General features: G+C 38.6%; 4 protein-coding genes and 1 pseudogene across 7 annotated transcripts; 4 read left to right on the forward strand and 1 right to left on the reverse strand.

Annotated features, from left to right (window-relative positions):
• Window positions 1–297: 297 nt before the first annotated feature.
• On the forward strand, window positions 298–1348 carry LOC119981589 (probable pectate lyase 5). The gene has a single exon (XM_038824681.1). It carries the CDS (start codon window positions 436–438, stop codon window positions 889–891), a length of 456 nt encoding a protein of 151 aa, XP_038680609.1. The 5' UTR covers window positions 298–435; the 3' UTR covers window positions 892–1348.
• On the forward strand, window positions 1053–1943 carry LOC120011020 (probable pectate lyase 16). Its single transcript, XM_038862024.1, has 3 exons — window positions 1053–1321; window positions 1404–1539; window positions 1641–1943. Exons 1-3 carry the CDS (start codon window positions 1053–1055, stop codon window positions 1857–1859), a joined length of 624 nt encoding a protein of 207 aa, XP_038717952.1. The 3' UTR covers window positions 1860–1943.
• A 1134-nt stretch (window positions 1944–3077) lies between these two features.
• LOC120005806 (beta-amyrin synthase-like) lies at window positions 3078–8476 on the reverse strand. Of its 4 annotated transcripts, none has more exons than XM_038855651.1 (18): window positions 8315–8476; window positions 7708–7893; window positions 7303–7392; window positions 6979–7176; window positions 6779–6863; window positions 6178–6344; window positions 5865–6053; window positions 5674–5787; window positions 5312–5431; window positions 5082–5204; window positions 4891–4989; window positions 4597–4653; window positions 4442–4488; window positions 4215–4358; window positions 3969–4146; window positions 3790–3864; window positions 3587–3670; window positions 3078–3456 (listed from the first exon to the last, which is right to left on the reverse strand). In XM_038855651.1, the coding sequence occupies exons 2-18, from the start codon at window positions 7726–7728 to the stop codon at window positions 3334–3336; spliced, it is 1914 nt and encodes a 637-aa protein (XP_038711579.1). In that variant the 5' UTR covers window positions 7729–7893; window positions 8315–8476; the 3' UTR covers window positions 3078–3333. The 4 variants fall into 4 exon arrangements, with proteins under 4 accessions (XP_038711579.1, XP_038711587.1, XP_038711569.1 ...); XM_038855659.1 differs by lacking the exon at window positions 8315–8476 and adding an exon at window positions 8036–8295; XM_038855641.1 differs by lacking the exon at window positions 8315–8476 and having other exon boundaries at window positions 7708–7899.
• Window positions 8477–10234: 1758 nt separating this feature from the next.
• On the forward strand, window positions 10235–11770 carry LOC120011025 (annotated as a pseudogene).
• Window positions 11771–13693: 1923 nt separating this feature from the next.
• On the forward strand, window positions 13694–17741 carry LOC120007243 (receptor protein kinase TMK1-like). Its single transcript, XM_038857451.1, has 4 exons — window positions 13694–13814; window positions 13917–13942; window positions 14053–16452; window positions 17085–17741. The coding sequence occupies exons 3-4, from the start codon at window positions 14145–14147 to the stop codon at window positions 17594–17596; spliced, it is 2820 nt and encodes a 939-aa protein (XP_038713379.1). The 5' UTR covers window positions 13694–13814; window positions 13917–13942; window positions 14053–14144; the 3' UTR covers window positions 17597–17741.
• The last annotated feature ends 4 nt before the right edge of the window (window positions 17742–17745 follow it).

A 17745-nucleotide genomic window follows, 5' to 3' on the forward strand; every position in this document is an offset into this window, starting at 1 on the left:
AAAAAATCGGGGTGTGACTAAAGCTACCCATGATGCAAAGCCTTATGGGCCTCTATAAAGCAGAAGTCACTTAAGCCCGAAAGAAGCCCAATAAATATGCCTTCGGTGATTGTTCTCAACGAACACACGCCAAAAATTGTCTAGCAATTTAGCAGTGGCGGATGAATTTAGCGAAACTAACCAACCACCAAAGCTAAACCACTGCATGCGTGCCAAGCGATTATAACTGTGAAAAACCTTCTCCTTACTATTTATGGCTTCCATTTGTAACTAAAAACTCCCCTCACCCCAAAACCCACTTCAACTAACCCAACAAAGCTACTGCTAACTACACAATGCATTTCTATATAATGCACATCTTTTTTCATCAACATCACAACAACAAATTGATCAGAAAACAAAAAACATTATAACAACAAAAGAAAGATTCTAAGCATGGCTTTGGAAAAGATCTTTTGGCAACTTACCTTAACTCTTTCCGTTCTCATCCTCTTCACCCCAAATGCTAGTCTAGCCCAAAAGGGCACAATGAATGTAATCGATAAATGCTGGAGATCGAACCCTCAATGGCGAAGATACCGCCATCAGCTCGCCACCTGTTCCGTCGGCTTTGTAGGCAAGATGACCTACAATATTGGAAAAGGTGTCGTACAATACGAAGTCACGGATTCAAGCGATGATCATTTGAAACCCAAACCAGGGACACTGAGATATGGTGCCACATTGATTCCAGGGAAAGTGTGGATCACTTTCAAGAGGGACATGAACATCAAATTCTCAAAACCCCTGCTGATCAGCAGTTTCACCACCATTGATGGCCGCGGCGTCAACGTTCATATATCAGGTGGTGCATGCCTGATAGTGTACAAGGTATTTGCTTCTTATCACTAATCACTATCAATTCTATGTATATACACAAATAGACATTTTGCTGATTGGTATGTATAATTTTTGTCTGCGATCAGCAAAGCAACATTATCATCCATGGCCTAAGAATCCATCACTGCCAGCCCCAACCAGCTAGCTCTGTCATAGGACCAGATTCAAAGATTATGCAGCTAGGATATGTTGATGGAGATGCAATTAGGTTGGTCACAGCAACAAAGGTTTGGATAGACCACAATACACTCTATAAGTGTCATGATGGTCTCCTTGATGTCACCCGGGGATCTACTGATATTACCATCTCCAACAACTGGTTTAGAAACCAGGACAAAGTCATGCTTCTTGGACACGATGATGGGTTCTTGAGAGACAAGAGCATGAAGGTGACTGTCGCGTTCAATCACTTTGGACCCAACTGCAACCAGAGAATGCCACGGTAATTGTTCAATCTCATTCTCTTGGTCCTGAACAAAGAATTTGTAGAATTTGCAGTCACAAATTAACGTCTACATTTGCAGGATTCGTCATGGATATGCACACGTAGCTAACAATCTCTACCAAGGATGGGAACAATATGCCATTGGAGGAAGCATGACTCCTAGCATCAAGAGTGAAGCTAACTTTTTTATTGCACCAAAATCAGGCAACAAGGAGGTAAATTTCATAACTTTTTTTTTTTTTTTTCACAAATTATTATCTAACATAAATCTAAGCATCTAACTTACCGAAACTCTTCATCAAAATCGGTTAAGCAGGTCACATGGAGACATGGCAGTCAGGAGAGTGGGCCATGGAAGTTCTACTCCGTGAGGGACGCTTTTGAAAATGGAGCTTCTTTCATTCAAACAGGATTAGGCATGGCAAAGCCTAATTATAATCCAGAACAGATGTTCCCAGTTGCAGATGCCAGATTTGTGAGATCATTGACAAGATCGTCAGGTGCTATATGCTGCTCCAGATCATTACGATGCTGAGTGGAGCAATGTAAATGCATATATCAGTTAATTTCCTTCTTGTAATGAGCACTTTCAACTTATACTCTGCTTTGTAAAATAGAATTCTACAGACCACATCAAGTAATCAATAAAAGATGCACTTCTATGATAGTGATGTATAAGGGAACAACAAAGAAGAAAAAACTTACCCAATGATGAAGAAAAATCAGTAATCAAATTCAAATAATACACATTTGTGGAGATCTCGAGATGCATCCAACATCTTTTCTTTGTTATGCCTGCAATAGGCTCGGGTTTTTTTTTCCTCCTAGCCGCAGTATTCCTTTGACAATATTTGCCATTGTCATCAATTTCTAGTCAAAGAGAAGAGGTGGTTTTTGAAAAACAAATACACGACCCTTATGCTGCGGTGAAAACATAAACTTTGCCTAACCTGGGCTGGAGATCAAGAAACGAAATATAAATAGCAAAAAATTAATAATATAACACCCCCTCCACACAGGATAAATATGGAACATCATAACAATTAGGTTTCATTTAATCATAAGTCACAATTCTTGGCAGTGGTCACCAGTAGCAGAGCTGGTGGGTATGTACGTATGTCATTACTCTGTCTGAGAGGATATGAGTTAAGACTCCCCCTTCTCAGGGTTTCAAATGAAAAAAATCATATTCTACTGAAACGCCACCCTAACATCATCCTAAACCCTAACTTAGCAGTTTCTGATGTTTTCTATAAAAAAAAAGGACAATGTTAGAGACCCCCAAAAATTTGATCCCCAAAAATCCCTAAATCTATGTGACATTAAAATAACCATTAATAAAAAACACACTTGTAAGGCCTATTTCATATCCAACACTCCACATTAAATAGGGGTCACTTTTTGAGGGTCTCAAGCATTATTCTTAAAAAAAATGATCAAGATTTCAAGAATTAGAGTTTCGAACGAGATATCATAATCTTCACTGTAACTCAACATCTCCACCCCATCATCATCGAAAACCCTCATTTAGCAACTTGTAAAGTATTGACGAGCTCCGATCCGGTTACCACCGGATCCAAGTGTTGGGAAAATCTTGATACCATCCAGCAGGCAGTGGCGGATCCCCACTTACCCCCAAAAAAAGAGTCTCCGATCCCCAATTCGTGATTGGGAAGTTTCTCCTCTCTTGCTTTCTTATTAGGGAAAATTAAGGATAAATCCATCATTTTGGAAAGTCTTATAATACACGCAATAACTAATAAGGGCAGCTGTAAACAAAGTGCACTGCCGGTTCGCCACTTTAAATATGTTAGCCCATGGGCTAAATGGGCTCACATATAATCGTTTGTCATAAGCCCAGTCGTTATCATCTGGGCTGGGCTTGTATCAAGAAGGGAAATCAACTCACAAACCGAATTACTGAAGAATTCCATCCCTCATTAACAGAATACATACGGAATATATGCAGTTGACAGTTAAATCAACTCACTAACGATAATTTACGACTTTTAAGCCCTGTTGGAAAGCAATTGAACATGGCGGCAGTACTCTGCTAGAGCCCACATAGGAAAAATATTCCTATAAGCAGCATAGTGCAGCATGCAATTTCTCATGAAAACTCCCATTATCTCCTGCAACAATTACAGAATCAACTCCATCAAAAAAAAAAAAAATACAGAATCAACAGTCACCAAACTATCTCAGCTTATACTTGAATAATTAATCGTGTAGTTACTTCACAATTGGTATAGATTATGCTACCTCTTGAGGGAAATCACCATTTTCGAGTTGAGCATTGATCAACAACTTTGCTGCACGGTGAAGATGCTCGGGATCCTGCTTTTCCTATTGCAAAATAGAGAAATAAATAATAATAACTTATTTTCGTCATCTAATTTATGACAAGAACAAGAAGCAATATATGTGTATGTTTAATATAGCAAAAGGTTCTATTTTGAGTTGACCTGCTGTCCAAGAATTAAACCCATCAACCCAAATGAAGTATGTACCACATTTGATTTGCCAAGAGGTGTATAAACCTGTATCACCAACAATGAGATCAGTTGAGCATATATAGTTGAGGGAAGTGCAGGATTCAAAATCAAGAAGCGCAACATATTATTCGCGTAAAGAAACTTATTACTTTGTTTGGGCATGAAAGGTAGCTCTCTCCCCAACCACCATCGACTTTCTGAGTTCTGAGTAGAAAATCCACTCCCTTACGCACAGCAAGACAATTGTTGTAAGTCTTGCCGGCAGCAGCTAGGCCGGAAAGCGCAAACCATGTAGCATATATGAAGCATACTCCCCAGTTACCATACCTGCAAGAGTGCTTCTCAATTGTAGATGACTTTCTTATATGATTGGCTGAAGAGCAAAAACACATTACCATGAACCGTCGGGCATTTGAATGTCTTGGACAAACTGTGAAGCACGAGCAATGAATCTTTCAATTTCTTTCTTTCGATGCCCCGGGTATAACTTTCTAAACATAGCTAAAGCCTGGATTGATGATGAAGTGCACTCAACATACCTAGTATCAAAAACTTCATTAGTCATTTGGAGGCCCTTATACAATGTAGAAATTAGCAAAGGAGAATTCTGTTTGTAGTGTACTCATGTTCAATCACCACATCCTCAACGAACTCCACCGGATTGAGCCACTAAGGATAACATGGACAGACAATATATATACATTAAGATCTGATACTCAAATTCAAATTTCTTTAAAATGTACTATACAGTCGATTAGCTTGAGTCTATTCAATTACCTCAAACCAAACTTTGGCACCTGTTGGCTCCCAGGCCGATAAACCACCATCGTCATTCTGATATAGATAGCAGGATATAGCTTATTCCTATCAAAATGTACTAAAGGAAGGAAACAACCAACAAATTTCCACAACAGTTTCTCAATTTTTAATGTCATTTGCTTTAATCAAATAAACAAATTAAGATTTCTTAAACATGCAGTTAGATGTACTTGATCATTTTGTTTTTATATCAACGGGCAGAACAGACAGGATAGGATTGTGGAACAGACTGTATTGGACCCTATTCCTGACCTGTAGTGACAATATGACATCGACAGAATCATACAATTTCTCAGGTTCCATCTTTTCACCGACCAATTCTGGAGGCATCATTGATAAGAGTAGGCAGCACTGTGAACAAGAGAGAACTAAGTAAGAGACATCGTGATCATGACTAAATATCAAATTCATTGAAAGAAAAGGAAGAAAAAAGGGTGTCGGACCTTCATACTTTCTGCAGTGCAATCAGAAACTTGCCAGCCATGATCTTGATCAGAGAAGGTCCACGAACCTTTAGAAATGTGTCGGAACATTCTTTTAAAGTTTCCCGAAGGATTTTCCTTAACCTTCCATATTCAAATGTGAAGGAAACAAGAAAATAATGAGATTAATACACAAATATATGCTCAGCTGGTTAATATGAGAAATACTTTTAAGAAACAAACTGTGATACCTGAGAATTCTTCAAGAAACTATGTCCTCTCATGAGGATGGGACTGATTTCATCAACAAGTTTACTTGCAATCAAAGCTTGGAGGGCAAGACTAGTATCCCATACTTGACTACCAAAACTCTGTATATGAATGGCAAGCATAAGAAAACTCAAGAGTTCAACTTCTGATAGGACATTTAGCACTTCCAGTTAAAATTTTCAAATTCAAAATTCTGGTCATGGTAGGCTTAAATTAACAAGGTGGATAAATGAAACCGATGATTTGCCATGCGGTCGCAGAGTGCCCATGAGAGATTTTATGTAATTTGAAAATTTTTCTGATCAATATAACTTGAAAGACAAACTGTTGAAATATTATCAACCTGCATCTTCATTCCATCTTCTGCAACCCAAATATAATCTGCAAATCTGGCAAGATGCTTCTTGAAAGCATCCCCATTGGGATCTTCAGCCCAACAAGCAACCATCATCAAAGGCTGTTTGATTCAGGTGGTGCGTGAGTTTTGTTTTTACATTAAAACAAACAGTATGTTTAACAAAGTATCCACATTACCTTTTCAATACATCCAATAGTGATATAACGGCTGTTCTCATCCTCATAATGAATGTGATCCATAGTAATTTGTAGAGACCTCTTTCTAATCTTGTTGAAAGGCCAACAAGCAAGAAGGGGCTCGGTTATATTGTAAAGAGTATCCCAAAGCAGCTTTTGAATTCGAGTTTCAGGATAATAACAATCCTCCTGCAATAACAACTTTTCATTACCAATAGTACACTCTCATAAATAGTTTTTTCAGAGTATGGAACCTCAATGTCTCCCAAATGGCATGACGTAACTCATAAGGAGCAAATCAATGTGAACTCACCTTGGCACATAAGTGCCGCATATTCTTCCAAACTATTTCACCGTAAGACTGAGTATATATTTCTTCCTGAAGTTGTAAAATGAGGGGTGTGATTGGAGCAACAAACCTTCTCCCATAGAGATATGACATAGGCATGTAAGTCATCCGGCAGTAACACCACATTTTTGCTGCATTGTTGGTAGGATAGGATCAAACGTCAAGGATATTAACAAGAGAACATTAGTTTGAAAAGAAAAAAAAGAGTTGTAGGGAAGTAAAATCTTTTTTGGTTTCACTACAGAGGCTTCAAATCAAGGTGGGTTGCAAGATAATGTTCCCCATTTTAATCAAGTAGAAACCTGACCGATTTTTAGTTTTGCTTTATTCAAAATCATCATATGATAAAGAACAAAATTCAGGTTACCTATGGTCATAAGTAGGGGAAAAATATAAGATAGCTCGGTATGAAACTGATGTAACTACTAATACCTGAACTCAGGCTTCCCGATACCGATTCTAAATATTATATGGATTATTGGATCCTTCCATTGCGACATTTACAAACCAAAATATTGCTTCAAAGGTGTTAAACTTGAACTTTGAAAAGGAAATTCTGACAAACCTGGATGCAAGGGAAAAGAATATGGGAAGGCCCAAAATTCTGGCGGCACCGGGTTGCATCCTTCCCACTCATACACACCAAGTATCTGCGTAACAGATGAAATTCAATCATTAGGAGAAAAACACAGAAAATGCATGTATAGTCCATAGATAAATTATAAGATAATTGACTTTATAGGTATGTTATACATATGATCATACCGAAAGCCAAATCTTTCCCCAGGAGGCCATATGCGTTGCGCCACCATGATCAAGGATCCATTTTCGCCCTCGTTTGCAAGCAAAGTATTCGCCACCATCGGGTCCTTCTCCAAGCATACGCATACAGATATAGTTCAAAACTGTACAAAACATCATGCTGGGACCTTCTATGTGCAGTCCCCATCCACCATCTTCATTCTGCAGCAGGCATCTTACATTGGCAATCAAACTTCACCACATAGACACAAGCTAAAGCTCAAACTAGGAAAAAAGAATAGGACCTAAGAAAATGATCTTTCCCATTTTTAATCAAGAGCTTTGTACCTGGTGATAGTATATATAACGAAGGATTTCTTTGCGATGCTCTGCTGATAATACAGTATTTAGATGGCCTGTAATATACAAAGTAAAGACCTGCATTTTATGAAGAAGTCTAGTTAGCAATTGCACTTGATTAACAGCTAAGTAGGATAAAATGGCGAGGAGACTGCATTCAAATCACTCCAAAATCACATCAAAAACTTATGAATCAAGTTTTTTCAACTTACATATCATTGGCACAAGAGATTAACAACCATCATACAATAACAAATGTTAACTAGCAGCTATAAACTCAGATATTCATCCAAATTCTCCAGAAAATCATTCAAAGTGGGATACAAAGGTCTAGTCAAATACTCTTGGCATCAAAATCGATATTGTAGTTTATTAATGGAAGATAAAAATTACCATAGGAGGATGATAAAACATGGGGCCAGAGTTTTCAGCTGGCCAATGACCGTCACTGGCCTGTAAAGCTGAAAAAAGGTGCACACTCCTCCTCAATGCAGTTGTTGCAATTTCATCCGTAATTTCCTGGCCATCCTCGACCCTGAATTGAGGAATTGTTTGCTTGAAGTTCTTTTCTCTTAGAAACTGCATTGTATACAAAAAGAAAATGGTGACGCAACAAATTCAAAAGATCTAGTACATGGTGTAACTTGTTTCAACAGCACAAATTAACACTGAACTCTTTTTCAACTATTTACGCCTAATATACAAATATCAACGAACATACGTAGTTATTTTTGGGCCAGAGGTCACTTGAACTCTCAAATCTTAGTTCGCAAGGATTGTGATTCCTAAATCTAGGTTTTGACTCAAAAATCCCGGAAACTGTATACAAGTAGTGCGATTACATCAGCTCTGTTTTCCTATTATGACGAATGAAACATCGTATGTGCGTCCTTGTATTTTTTTTTCTCTAAAACGATCGCAGTCCTGGCCGTCCATACCAAGCTTGAATGCAGACATTTTTGTCAACATAGAAACAGAGAGCTAGGAAGAAGTTACTTACAGAAGAGCAGAAAGAAGAGCCCCATACTCCTCTAGTCGAGAGAGAAGTATATGAGAACAATCCAAAGATTTATCGTATCAGTCGCAGAGAATCAAATGCTAGAGTTTTGAGCAAATTTTGGAAAACGCGGTAAGGGTTTAATAGGAAAATTAGAAACAGGTTTTTTTTTTTTTTTGGAGCAAAAATTACTATCAAGATTCAGGGAAACGTTTTAAGTTTTAACTGTTTAAGCCCAGATAGCCCATTAGGAAAGCAGGCCCATACGTTCAGTTGGAGTTGACTGAAAGATAAAAATTTCAGAGAGAAACATGGACTTCCAAGCCCATTAGCCAAATAGGCTATTTACAACAAGGATACGGCCTAAGGTCCAAAGAGAGGGAAACATGAACCTCTAAGCCCAATTTAGGCCCAAAGAGAGGGAAACATAGACCTCTAAGCCCAATTAAGGCCCAAAGAAGGGAAACATTGACTTCTAAGCCCAATTAAGCAACTTTCATAGTTTCATTCATGATACGAAACTGATCACTAATAGCAAGTTAGCAACCACATGGGAAATTGGGAATGACAGAATGAGATTCATTCGTATTAGTAGGAATATTTGCAAGTCACACGTACGTACGTATGAAGCTCTGAATAACATTGTGATAGAGCACAGACCTGGAATCTCCAGAGAAGGTCAGAGCTGGGTTTAACATTGTGACGATTTTTGAAGAAACTCTGGCGAGCCTCTTCAACCTGGGCTCGCTCTTCAGGTGTGCCTGCGTTTGGATCAAACTCCCAAATCTGCCTCCCCACATAGTTGTTAGTGCTGTAAAGATATGGGTTGTTTTCCTCACCTTTTGCAATCTTAAGCCTCCACATAATATATAATTTCTCCTTTCAAAGTGCACCCTTTCTCTGCACAAAATGTATGGTTTTTGCAACGTATAACTTCTATGATATTCAAGAGACTAAAGAAAAAGAGCCACAGTTATGTCATGGAGATTGGTGAATTATAGACTGGTATAAGGGATTATCAGTTTATTGCAAGTACTAAGAAGGGAGGAATCCCATGGCAGAATAATTAAAGAAGTTACCAATATAGGAGAGTTTTTTGTTTTTCTTGTAGCTAGCCAAGATCGATCCAACCTGAAAAAACTTGGAGGGGCCGTGAGAGTGATATATTGTCTGCAAAACCCTCACACCCTTTGTGTTTTTAACTTTCTTTAGTGTTGTTTAGGTAGGTCATACGTGTATATATATAGTTGAAGAAACCAACATAGCTAGGTTTTCGCTCTCAGTATTAACGTACGTTTGGTGTGATCGTAATTATAGGCTTGCCACATTCCCATGGACCGGCCTACACCAACATAAACTCTCTCTTATTTTTCTACAAAATTTATAGATGAATGTTGTTGCACATTTGTATATAAGTTACAACTTTAGAAATTGAATTGTAAATGGTCAATTTTAAAGTTTTGCTAACAAATATTAAAATTTTCAGATGAGGGATCCATCTGAAACCAATTATTTGGTTTAAGTGCGATCCCCACATATAATGGGGTCTGCCCGTGAATGGTGTTAGATGGATCCCGCACCTGAGAAGCACACTCTATATATATGTGTATCAAACTCACCATCTTTCAATGCTTCCGGAATCATTGCCAGTTCACATGACTCTCACATTGCATGAAGAGGTTGAAATTATCAGCCCTTTGACCAAGAGTTCATCGTGATAAAGAAAAAGGCCCAAAGTTTTCTGAATTCTAAAATGGGCCTAATCAACCGAAACCAAGTTTGAAGTAGCCCACGAGGCCCAAGTATAATTCTCTGGACAAAAATAAAAGGCCTAAGTCTAACTTTTATTTAACGGCCCATTTACATATCACAATTATAATAAGCAATTCCACAAGTGTTTGACCAAGTGAAGACCGAGCGTCCATGGCGGCTCCTCCTTCTTCTCTCTCGCGTGAGGGCATCAGTGTAGTCTGGCATGAGGGGATGATATGATTGGGGGCATGTGATTATGTCTGAAAGTAACTCCTTCCATACACCAGGTACTGTTCTTTTCCAATCTTCTCAGTTCATCAATACATTATGTAGCTCGCACACGTGAAATTATGATTTGATTGGGGAGCAATGTGATTGTGGGTTGGATATAGAATAGCAAACCGTCATTCTACTTGCTATTTTGGGTTTCTGGTTTGAGTTGTACACAGATTTAAAATTGAATTGAACATGGAGAATGACAAATCCATTGTAGTAATTGCTCTAGAATGCTGCCAATTTTGAATTTACCCGGATTAGGATGATATGATTGAAACCTTGATGTTCTGTTGGTTGCTGAGAATTCGGAAAAATATATTCGGTTGGAGTTGTAGATACTGCTAGCATTCTAATATCAATTTCTCAGCATGAATCAAGCAGAATTAAACCTTGAAAGAGATTGAAGTGTATTTTTGAATTTCTATTTTATTCTGATATCATTTCAAAATTTTCCATCTCCAGAATTATGTAAATGAGCTAATGGAAGCCGATAAGGAAGGGGGTAAAATGGTTTGTTCTGGAACTTTATGGAATCCTGGCTCATGGGAACCTGCGGTTTGCTGATGGTACCACACTATCTGCAATGAAACATATACTTGATGGAGATGGAAAGATAGCATATGCATTGGTCAGGCCTTCTGGTCACCATGCTCAACCCACTCAAGTGGTTGGATACTGCTTCCTTAACAATGCAGGTCTTGCTGTTCAGTTAGCTTTAGATTCTGGGTGCCAAAAGGCTGTGGCTATTGACATTGATGTTCAATATTATGGCAATGGGACTGCCTAGGGGTTCTATCGTTCCAATAAAGTTCTTACCATCTCCTTTCATATGAATCATGGTTCTTGGGGTCCATCCCATCCGCAAAGTGGATCTATTGATGAGCTTGGTGAAAATGAGGGGTTGCTTATACAAAAAATAAATTGAGTTGGTTATACCAAAAACCTAGCTAGTGATTTAGTTTGATCCAAATGGAAGACAATGCTTGATGGATGGTTATTGAAACATTGGGCGGGTGGTATGTGGTCTGGCAAATAGGCACAGTGGTGGTCGCCTTCCCATTGTTCAATAAGGCAGATACCATGTTACGTACTCAGCATATTGTCTTCATGCAACTCTGGAAGGCATACTCAACCTTCCACTTCCTATGTTATCTGACCGCATTGCCTATTTCCCAGAGGATGAGGCTTTTGCAGTGAAAGTTGTTGAATCCATCAAGAGGTACCAAAAGGACACTGTTCCATTTTTGAAAGGAGCTTAACTCATATGTATTTGCTTTAAATCTCTTTTTGAGCTTCTCAATGTTTTCCTGATGTTAATAGAATTAATGAAATAGCTTATTGTGAATATTGCGTCATTTGAAGGGTTCTTTTAGAGTTGATTTTCCCTTTTTTGGTGGTAGTTGGATATGAAGTTTAAGCTGAAGTAGACAAACACATTCTATTTAGCAGGCAGTAATTGTGCCACTTTATTTCAAATGATACTCAAGAGTCCCGTACCTCTATTTACTAACAGTTGCTGACGATAAACACATTCTCTTTATGACATTATATGCTTTGTATAAATCCCATATTGAGATGATTTGGTTAGATAGAAAAGAACTATATTATGACTGGTCAAGCTTTTTCTGATTTTCTTTTCGCATAAGCTTGGAGTTCACTTCCACCAGTCATGTTTAGAAACATAAGAAATCATATACCTATTGTAATCCATTAGCCCCAGTTAATGATACACAAAAGGCAATCTCTTGAGTTTCTTTAGAGCTCATCATACCCTTTTATTGCACAAATACACATGCCTAATTACATAAATGGGAGAGGAAATCACATTTTTCATTGCTTTCGTATGACCTACTATTAGCCAAATGCAAAAGATAAATGCTGGATTACATTTTCATGTTTTGACATAATCATTCTTAGCATTCAGTATTACAATTTTATAACTCTCCCTTTATTCTCTTTTCTTTTTCCCCCTTTCTTTTTTCTCTGGATGTATACTACCCTTATGCTTAAGAATTAAGATCAGTCTTGATTAAGTTTACTACTGTTCTTAAGAATATTAAGCTAGATTAGTATACGTTTGCTTATTGCAATTGTCTTGCGAATGGAAGCATTAGATTCAGCTCAACCCTATCTACTCTTATTCCACAATTTGGTTGATCATGCAATGCGTGATGCTGTTATTCGCTACTACTGGTGCCATTGTCTGATTACTGCTTGATTTCCAATTATATTGCTGACAAAAGGGATGCTTGTCTTTACCTCTAAGTGGTCCTCTGCATGCTTTTCTGGTGATAAAGTTGACTAGAAAATGACTTCTTTTGGCTGGGCAAAGAGTGATGGAGGGATTAACACTTCTGATTACTTAAACTTGTTCTTAGTTTCTGCTTAATGGTTTAAGTATATTATCTACTTGCTTTTATGAGGGAATTATGTTGGGCCAGCCAACCACTCCTGAGAAATATGGACAGACAGGCATCATTTGAGAGATTCTTGCATTGGTGTGTAAAAAAGAAAGAGAAAGTAAAAGAAGAATGAGAGGCAAAAAAAATTTTTTAGCACAGATATTTTGATGGGTGTGTAGTTGGCTTGTGTGGAATAAAACCTTTGGGGGACCATTTGTCTGCTTTAATGGGGGTCTCTTTTTGTATTATTCTAGACTGTTGACCGATTACAGCCTCTGCCTCTATCGGCTTTGGCAGTTTGGCCCATTCTGGAGGACCTAGCAGAGGAGCCATCCATCTCAAAATGTTGACACTTCACTATTTTTTAATCAAAGAAATGCGTCATATAAGTTTGTTATTTGGATATCCGAAATGAACCTAAGTTTGGATCATCAGGTCCGAAATGAGTCTAAGCTTGGATCATCATGTTCGTGCAAATAGAAATTTTTCACCCAACGACGTAATAAGTTGCGCCAACGTTTAGCGGTTGACCACAAGAGTGTTGTTCTAAGTGAGAATCCAACTCAGGTCTCCCGAGTCTGTACATTTTGACCTTAGAAAAATTGAATGAAAATGTACGTGTAAGAAATTGAATTTGTTATTTTCCAAATTTTAGAAAAAAAAATCAAATGAGTTCACAGGATTTTCTTATGTTCCCAAGAGAATTGTTTGATTGATTGTGTGCGTGAGAGACGGAGAATCAACTGATAACCGTAATTAACGGAATTTCGTCGCCTTGTAAGCCGCCATCGGAGGAGTTGATTATAATCTTATACTATAATATATTGTTATTCAGACTTTGACAATCAGACAATCTTATGATTTTTGGACATGAGAAGTGGGCCCCGTTTCGGGTCATTATCGTCTATTCTGTAATAAACTTCCAAATCACACCAAATAAATTAAAAAACAAAAGAAAAGAAAAAGAGAAGGCCAGTGGAGTGGAATAAGGAAGGAGACGGTCATGGTAGACTACTCGGCTTGTTAGGGTTTGATTTCACCATGAGATGAACAAATAAAGAAATCCTTAAAGCGTATGTGATAATCTCCATGTACCAGCCTCTATTTCCTTTTCTGCTTCATCTGGATTTGTTCTGCATTTACTTAAAATTATCTTCTTTACTCCATTTCCCCAGTTGTTGGTCTCTTCTTAATTGAATAGGTACGGATACTCTTCTTCCAGGTTTTGATTTCCTTACTGTTTGGCTTTTCTTTTACAATGCTGTTTCTGGGTCTTACTGTTTATACTTTTCCTTTTGTGGTATGAATCAGATGGAGTCATTATGTGTCAGAAATTTCAAGGTGCATTGGAATTTGTTCTTCTGTTGTATTCTTGTTAATACATTCTGAGGGAGTACTTAGCTATGGGTGATGGGTTAAGGAGGGTGTGGATTGTGGTATTGTTGAACTGTATTGTATTGGCTTGTGGCGTTACAGATCCCAATGACTTGAATATCTTGATTGATTTCAAGAATGGTCTGGAAAACCCTGAGCTTCTCAAATGGCCAGACAAAGGAGATGATCCTTGCGGTGAACCTTTGTGGCCTCACATCTTCTGTGCCAATGGCAGTGTCACGCAGATACAGGTTCAAAATTTGGGGCTAAAGGGACCTCTTCCTCAAAACTTTAACAGCCTCAAGAAACTCTACAACATTGGCTTGCAGAGGAACCATTTCAATGGAAAATTGCCCACTTTTCGAGGTTTGTCAGAGTTGCAATACGCTTACTTGGATTACAATGAGTTTGATACTATTCCATCAGATTTCTTTGTTGGACTAAGCAGTTTACTTGTATTGGCTTTGGATTATAACCCATTGAACCAGACTACTGGATGGTCTATTCCTAGTGAATTGGGAGATTCAGCACAATTGACCAATCTTTCTATGATGAATTGTAATATGGTTGGTCCAGTGCCAGATTTCTTAGGGAAGTTGTCATCTCTAAATGCCCTGAAGCTTTCGTATAATAGATTGTCTGGTGATATTCCAGAAAGTTTTGGGCAGTCCTTAATGCAAATTCTGTGGTTGAATGATCAAGATGGTGGCGGGATGAGTGGTCCAATAGATGTTATTGCAAATATGTCTTCGTTGACACAGCTATGGCTCCATGGAAATCAGTTTACAGGCACAATTCCGGTAAATATTGGGGCTTTATCTTCTTTGAAAGATCTCAATCTCAATAAGAACCAACTGGTTGGTCTGATTCCTCAGAGCTTGGCTGATATGGAGCTGGACAGCTTGGACTTGAACAATAATCATTTAATGGGTCCAATACCAAAGTTTAAGGCTGGTGTTGTTTCCTATGATTCTAACTCATTTTGTCAACTTAAACCTGGTGTATCATGTTCCCCTGAGGCTACTTCTCTGTTAGATTTTCTCGGTGGTATGAATTACCCATTAAATCTTGCTTCTCAATGGTCTGGTAATGATCCATGTGAAGGACCATGGTTGGGAGTGAGTTGCAATTCTAAATTGGAGGTTTCTAGTATAAATCTGCCCAGGTATAATCTTTCTGGTAGACTCAGCCCTTCAATTGGAGAGTTGCTTTCGCTGGTTGAGATTAGGCTTGGCGAAAACAATGTAAGTGGAACAGTTCCTCAGAATTTAACGGAATTGAACTCTTTGAGATTGCTGGATCTAAGTTCAAACAATTTGGAACCTCCACTTCCCACGTTCCAAGAGAGTGTGAAGGTCCTTATTGAGGGGAATCCCTTATTTGTTTCAAATCGGACTCTGGCGCCTCCCTCCTCGGCTAGGGGCACACCATCTGACAGTCCATCTTTGCAACCAACAAAATTGAGAAATAATTCCTCCAAAAAGTTTAAACTAGTAATTGCGGGAGTGATTGCAATTGGCGCAATCATTGTTCTTATTGTCATTTTTCTATGTATTTACTTGCCTAAGAAAAGGAAGGAACCTTCGAAGGCTTCTAGTTCCATCGTGGTTCATCCCAAAGATCCCTCTGATCCTGAAAATCTGGTCAAGGTTGCAATTTCAGATAATACCACTGGAAGCTTATTCACCCAAACTACTACTTCTATTGGGAGTGATAGTAGCAATGCAACCGAAAGCTCTTACATGATTGAGGCTGGAAACTTGGTCATATCTGTTCAAGTCCTTCGCAAAGTAACCAACAATTTTTCGCCAGAAAATGAGGTTGGCCGTGGTGGATTTGGCACTGTTTACAAGGGTGAAATGGAAAGTGGGATACAAATAGCAGTTAAGAGAATGGAGGCTAGCCCAACGAGCAGTAAGGCATCGGATGAATTTCAGGCTGAAATCGCTGCTCTTTCAAAGGTCCGCCACCGACATCTGGTATCTCTTTTTGGTTATTCCATCGAAGGTAATGAGAGGCTTTTGGTTTATGAGTACATGCCCCAGGGTGCTCTAAGCAGACATCTTTTCCACTGGAAGACCCTGAAATTGCAGCCCCTGCCTTGGACAACAAGGCTTACCATTGCTTTAGATGTCGCAAGAGCCATGGAGTATCTTCATAGTCTTGCCCGCCAAACGTTTATACACAGAGATCTTAAGTCGTCTAACATTCTTCTGGATGATAAATTTCGGGCAAAAGTTTCTGATTTTGGATTGGTGAAACTTGCTCCTGATGGACAGAGATCTGTTGTGACTAGGCTTGCTGGAACATTTGGATACCTTGCACCTGAATATGCTGGTGAGAATTCCTCGTATGCTTCCCTTGTCTGTCTCTCTTATCATACATGTTTCTACATTGGGTTGCATTTTGTATAAATTTTGATTCAATATTTTGGTTGGAATACGTTCGGCAGATATAGATTACAAGCGTGCTGCAGATATAGATTATAAGATGTTCTATAGGCTTTTTGCTTCTTTTAGCTATATGAAGTTGCTAACATTTCTGCATGCCTAAGATATCTCCTATCTTCTTGTCCCTTGGAGAGAATACTCTTATAACATAAGCGGAAAAGGGAATATGTTTAACACATATATGGAAATTTGAAAGAACCTGCATCTGAAGAACTCTTATATATGTATTTTGTTGAATACCGTTAAGGTTTTTTACTTTACATGCGAACATGTGGTCCAGTGATAATTACATTGCATGCAAAGCACCCATTCCATGATCAGTTGTAGAACAATTTCATATCAAAGGAGGAAAGGAATAAGAGTTACGACGTTGAATGAGCTCTCAGTCTGCAACTGTTAGTGTCATTATTGTTAAACTGTAACTTGAGATGATGTTCTTAACATTTCTAAATTTTTTGTCTTGCTGAATTCTTATTTTGGTGTGATTATCGTACGAAATTTTTCTTATTTGCTTTACAGTAATGGGGAAGATAACAACTAAAGCCGATGTCTACAGCTACGGAGTAGTGTTAATGGAACTCTTGACAGGACTTACAGCTCTTGATGAGCGTCGCTCTGAGGAAAGCCGTCACTTGGCGGAGTGGTTTTGGCGAATCAGATCAAGCAAAGAGAAGCTTAAAGCCGCCATCGATCCTCCACTTGACACCACTGAGGAAACTCTTGAAAGCATCTCCATTATAGCTGAACTGGCCGGGCATTGCACTGCAAGGGAACCTAACCACCGGCCTGATATGTGTCATGCGGTGAATGTGCTTTCCCCACTGGTTGAGGAATGGAAACCTACCGTTGATGAATCAGACAATAGTTTCGGCAATGACAGTAGCCCACCCCTCCTCCAGATGTTAAAGGCGTGGAAAGAATCAGAAAGTTCAACCGTCAGCTATAACAGTCTTAGCGACAACAGCAAGGGAAGTATTCCAGAGAGGCCGGCTGGCTTGGCAGACTCCTTCAATTCTGCCGATGCCCGATAAATAAAGGAAACATTAGAGCCATGATGGTTCCAGTACAAGTTGTATCTTTATGATTTTGTGTCAATAGATCTCCTTTGTTATTCTACATAGAAGAATACATCTCCTCCAATGGTTATCCATATAACTGAACATAGTTTTCAAACAATCAT

The sequence above is a fragment of the Tripterygium wilfordii genome, chromosome 2 (genome assembly GCF_013401445.1).
Source record: "Tripterygium wilfordii isolate XIE 37 chromosome 2, ASM1340144v1, whole genome shotgun sequence".
Lineage (NCBI taxonomy): Eukaryota > Viridiplantae > Streptophyta > Magnoliopsida > Celastrales > Celastraceae > Tripterygium > Tripterygium wilfordii.

Coding starts and splice junctions, on each gene's coding strand:
- LOC120007243 (XM_038857451.1), top strand. CDS start 14,145: ATGGGTGATGGGTTAAGGAGGGTGTGGATTGTGGTATTGTTGAACTGT. Junction 16,453..17,084: donor CCTTGCACCTGAATATGCTG/GTGAGAATTCCT, acceptor TTTGCTTTACAG/TAATGGGGAAGATAACAACT.
- LOC120011020 (XM_038862024.1), top strand. CDS start 1,053: ATGCAGCTAGGATATGTTGATGGAGATGCAATTAGGTTGGTCACAGCA. Junction 1,322..1,403: donor TGCAACCAGAGAATGCCACG/GTAATTGTTCAA, acceptor CTACATTTGCAG/GATTCGTCATGGATATGCAC. Junction 1,540..1,640: donor CAAAATCAGGCAACAAGGAG/GTAAATTTCATA, acceptor TCGGTTAAGCAG/GTCACATGGAGACATGGCAG.
- LOC120005806 (XM_038855641.1), bottom strand. CDS start 7,899: ATGCAGTTTCTAAGAGAAAAGAACTTCAAGCAAACAATTCCTCAATTC. Junction 6,345..6,778: donor TTCTTTTCCCTTGCATCCAG/GTTTGTCAGAAT, acceptor CCAACAATGCAG/CAAAAATGTGGTGTTACTGC. Junction 3,671..3,789: donor GTTTAATTCTTGGACAGCAG/GTCAACTCAAAA, acceptor ATTTTGCAATAG/GAAAAGCAGGATCCCGAGCA.
- LOC119981589 (XM_038824681.1), top strand. CDS start 436: ATGGCTTTGGAAAAGATCTTTTGGCAACTTACCTTAACTCTTTCCGTT.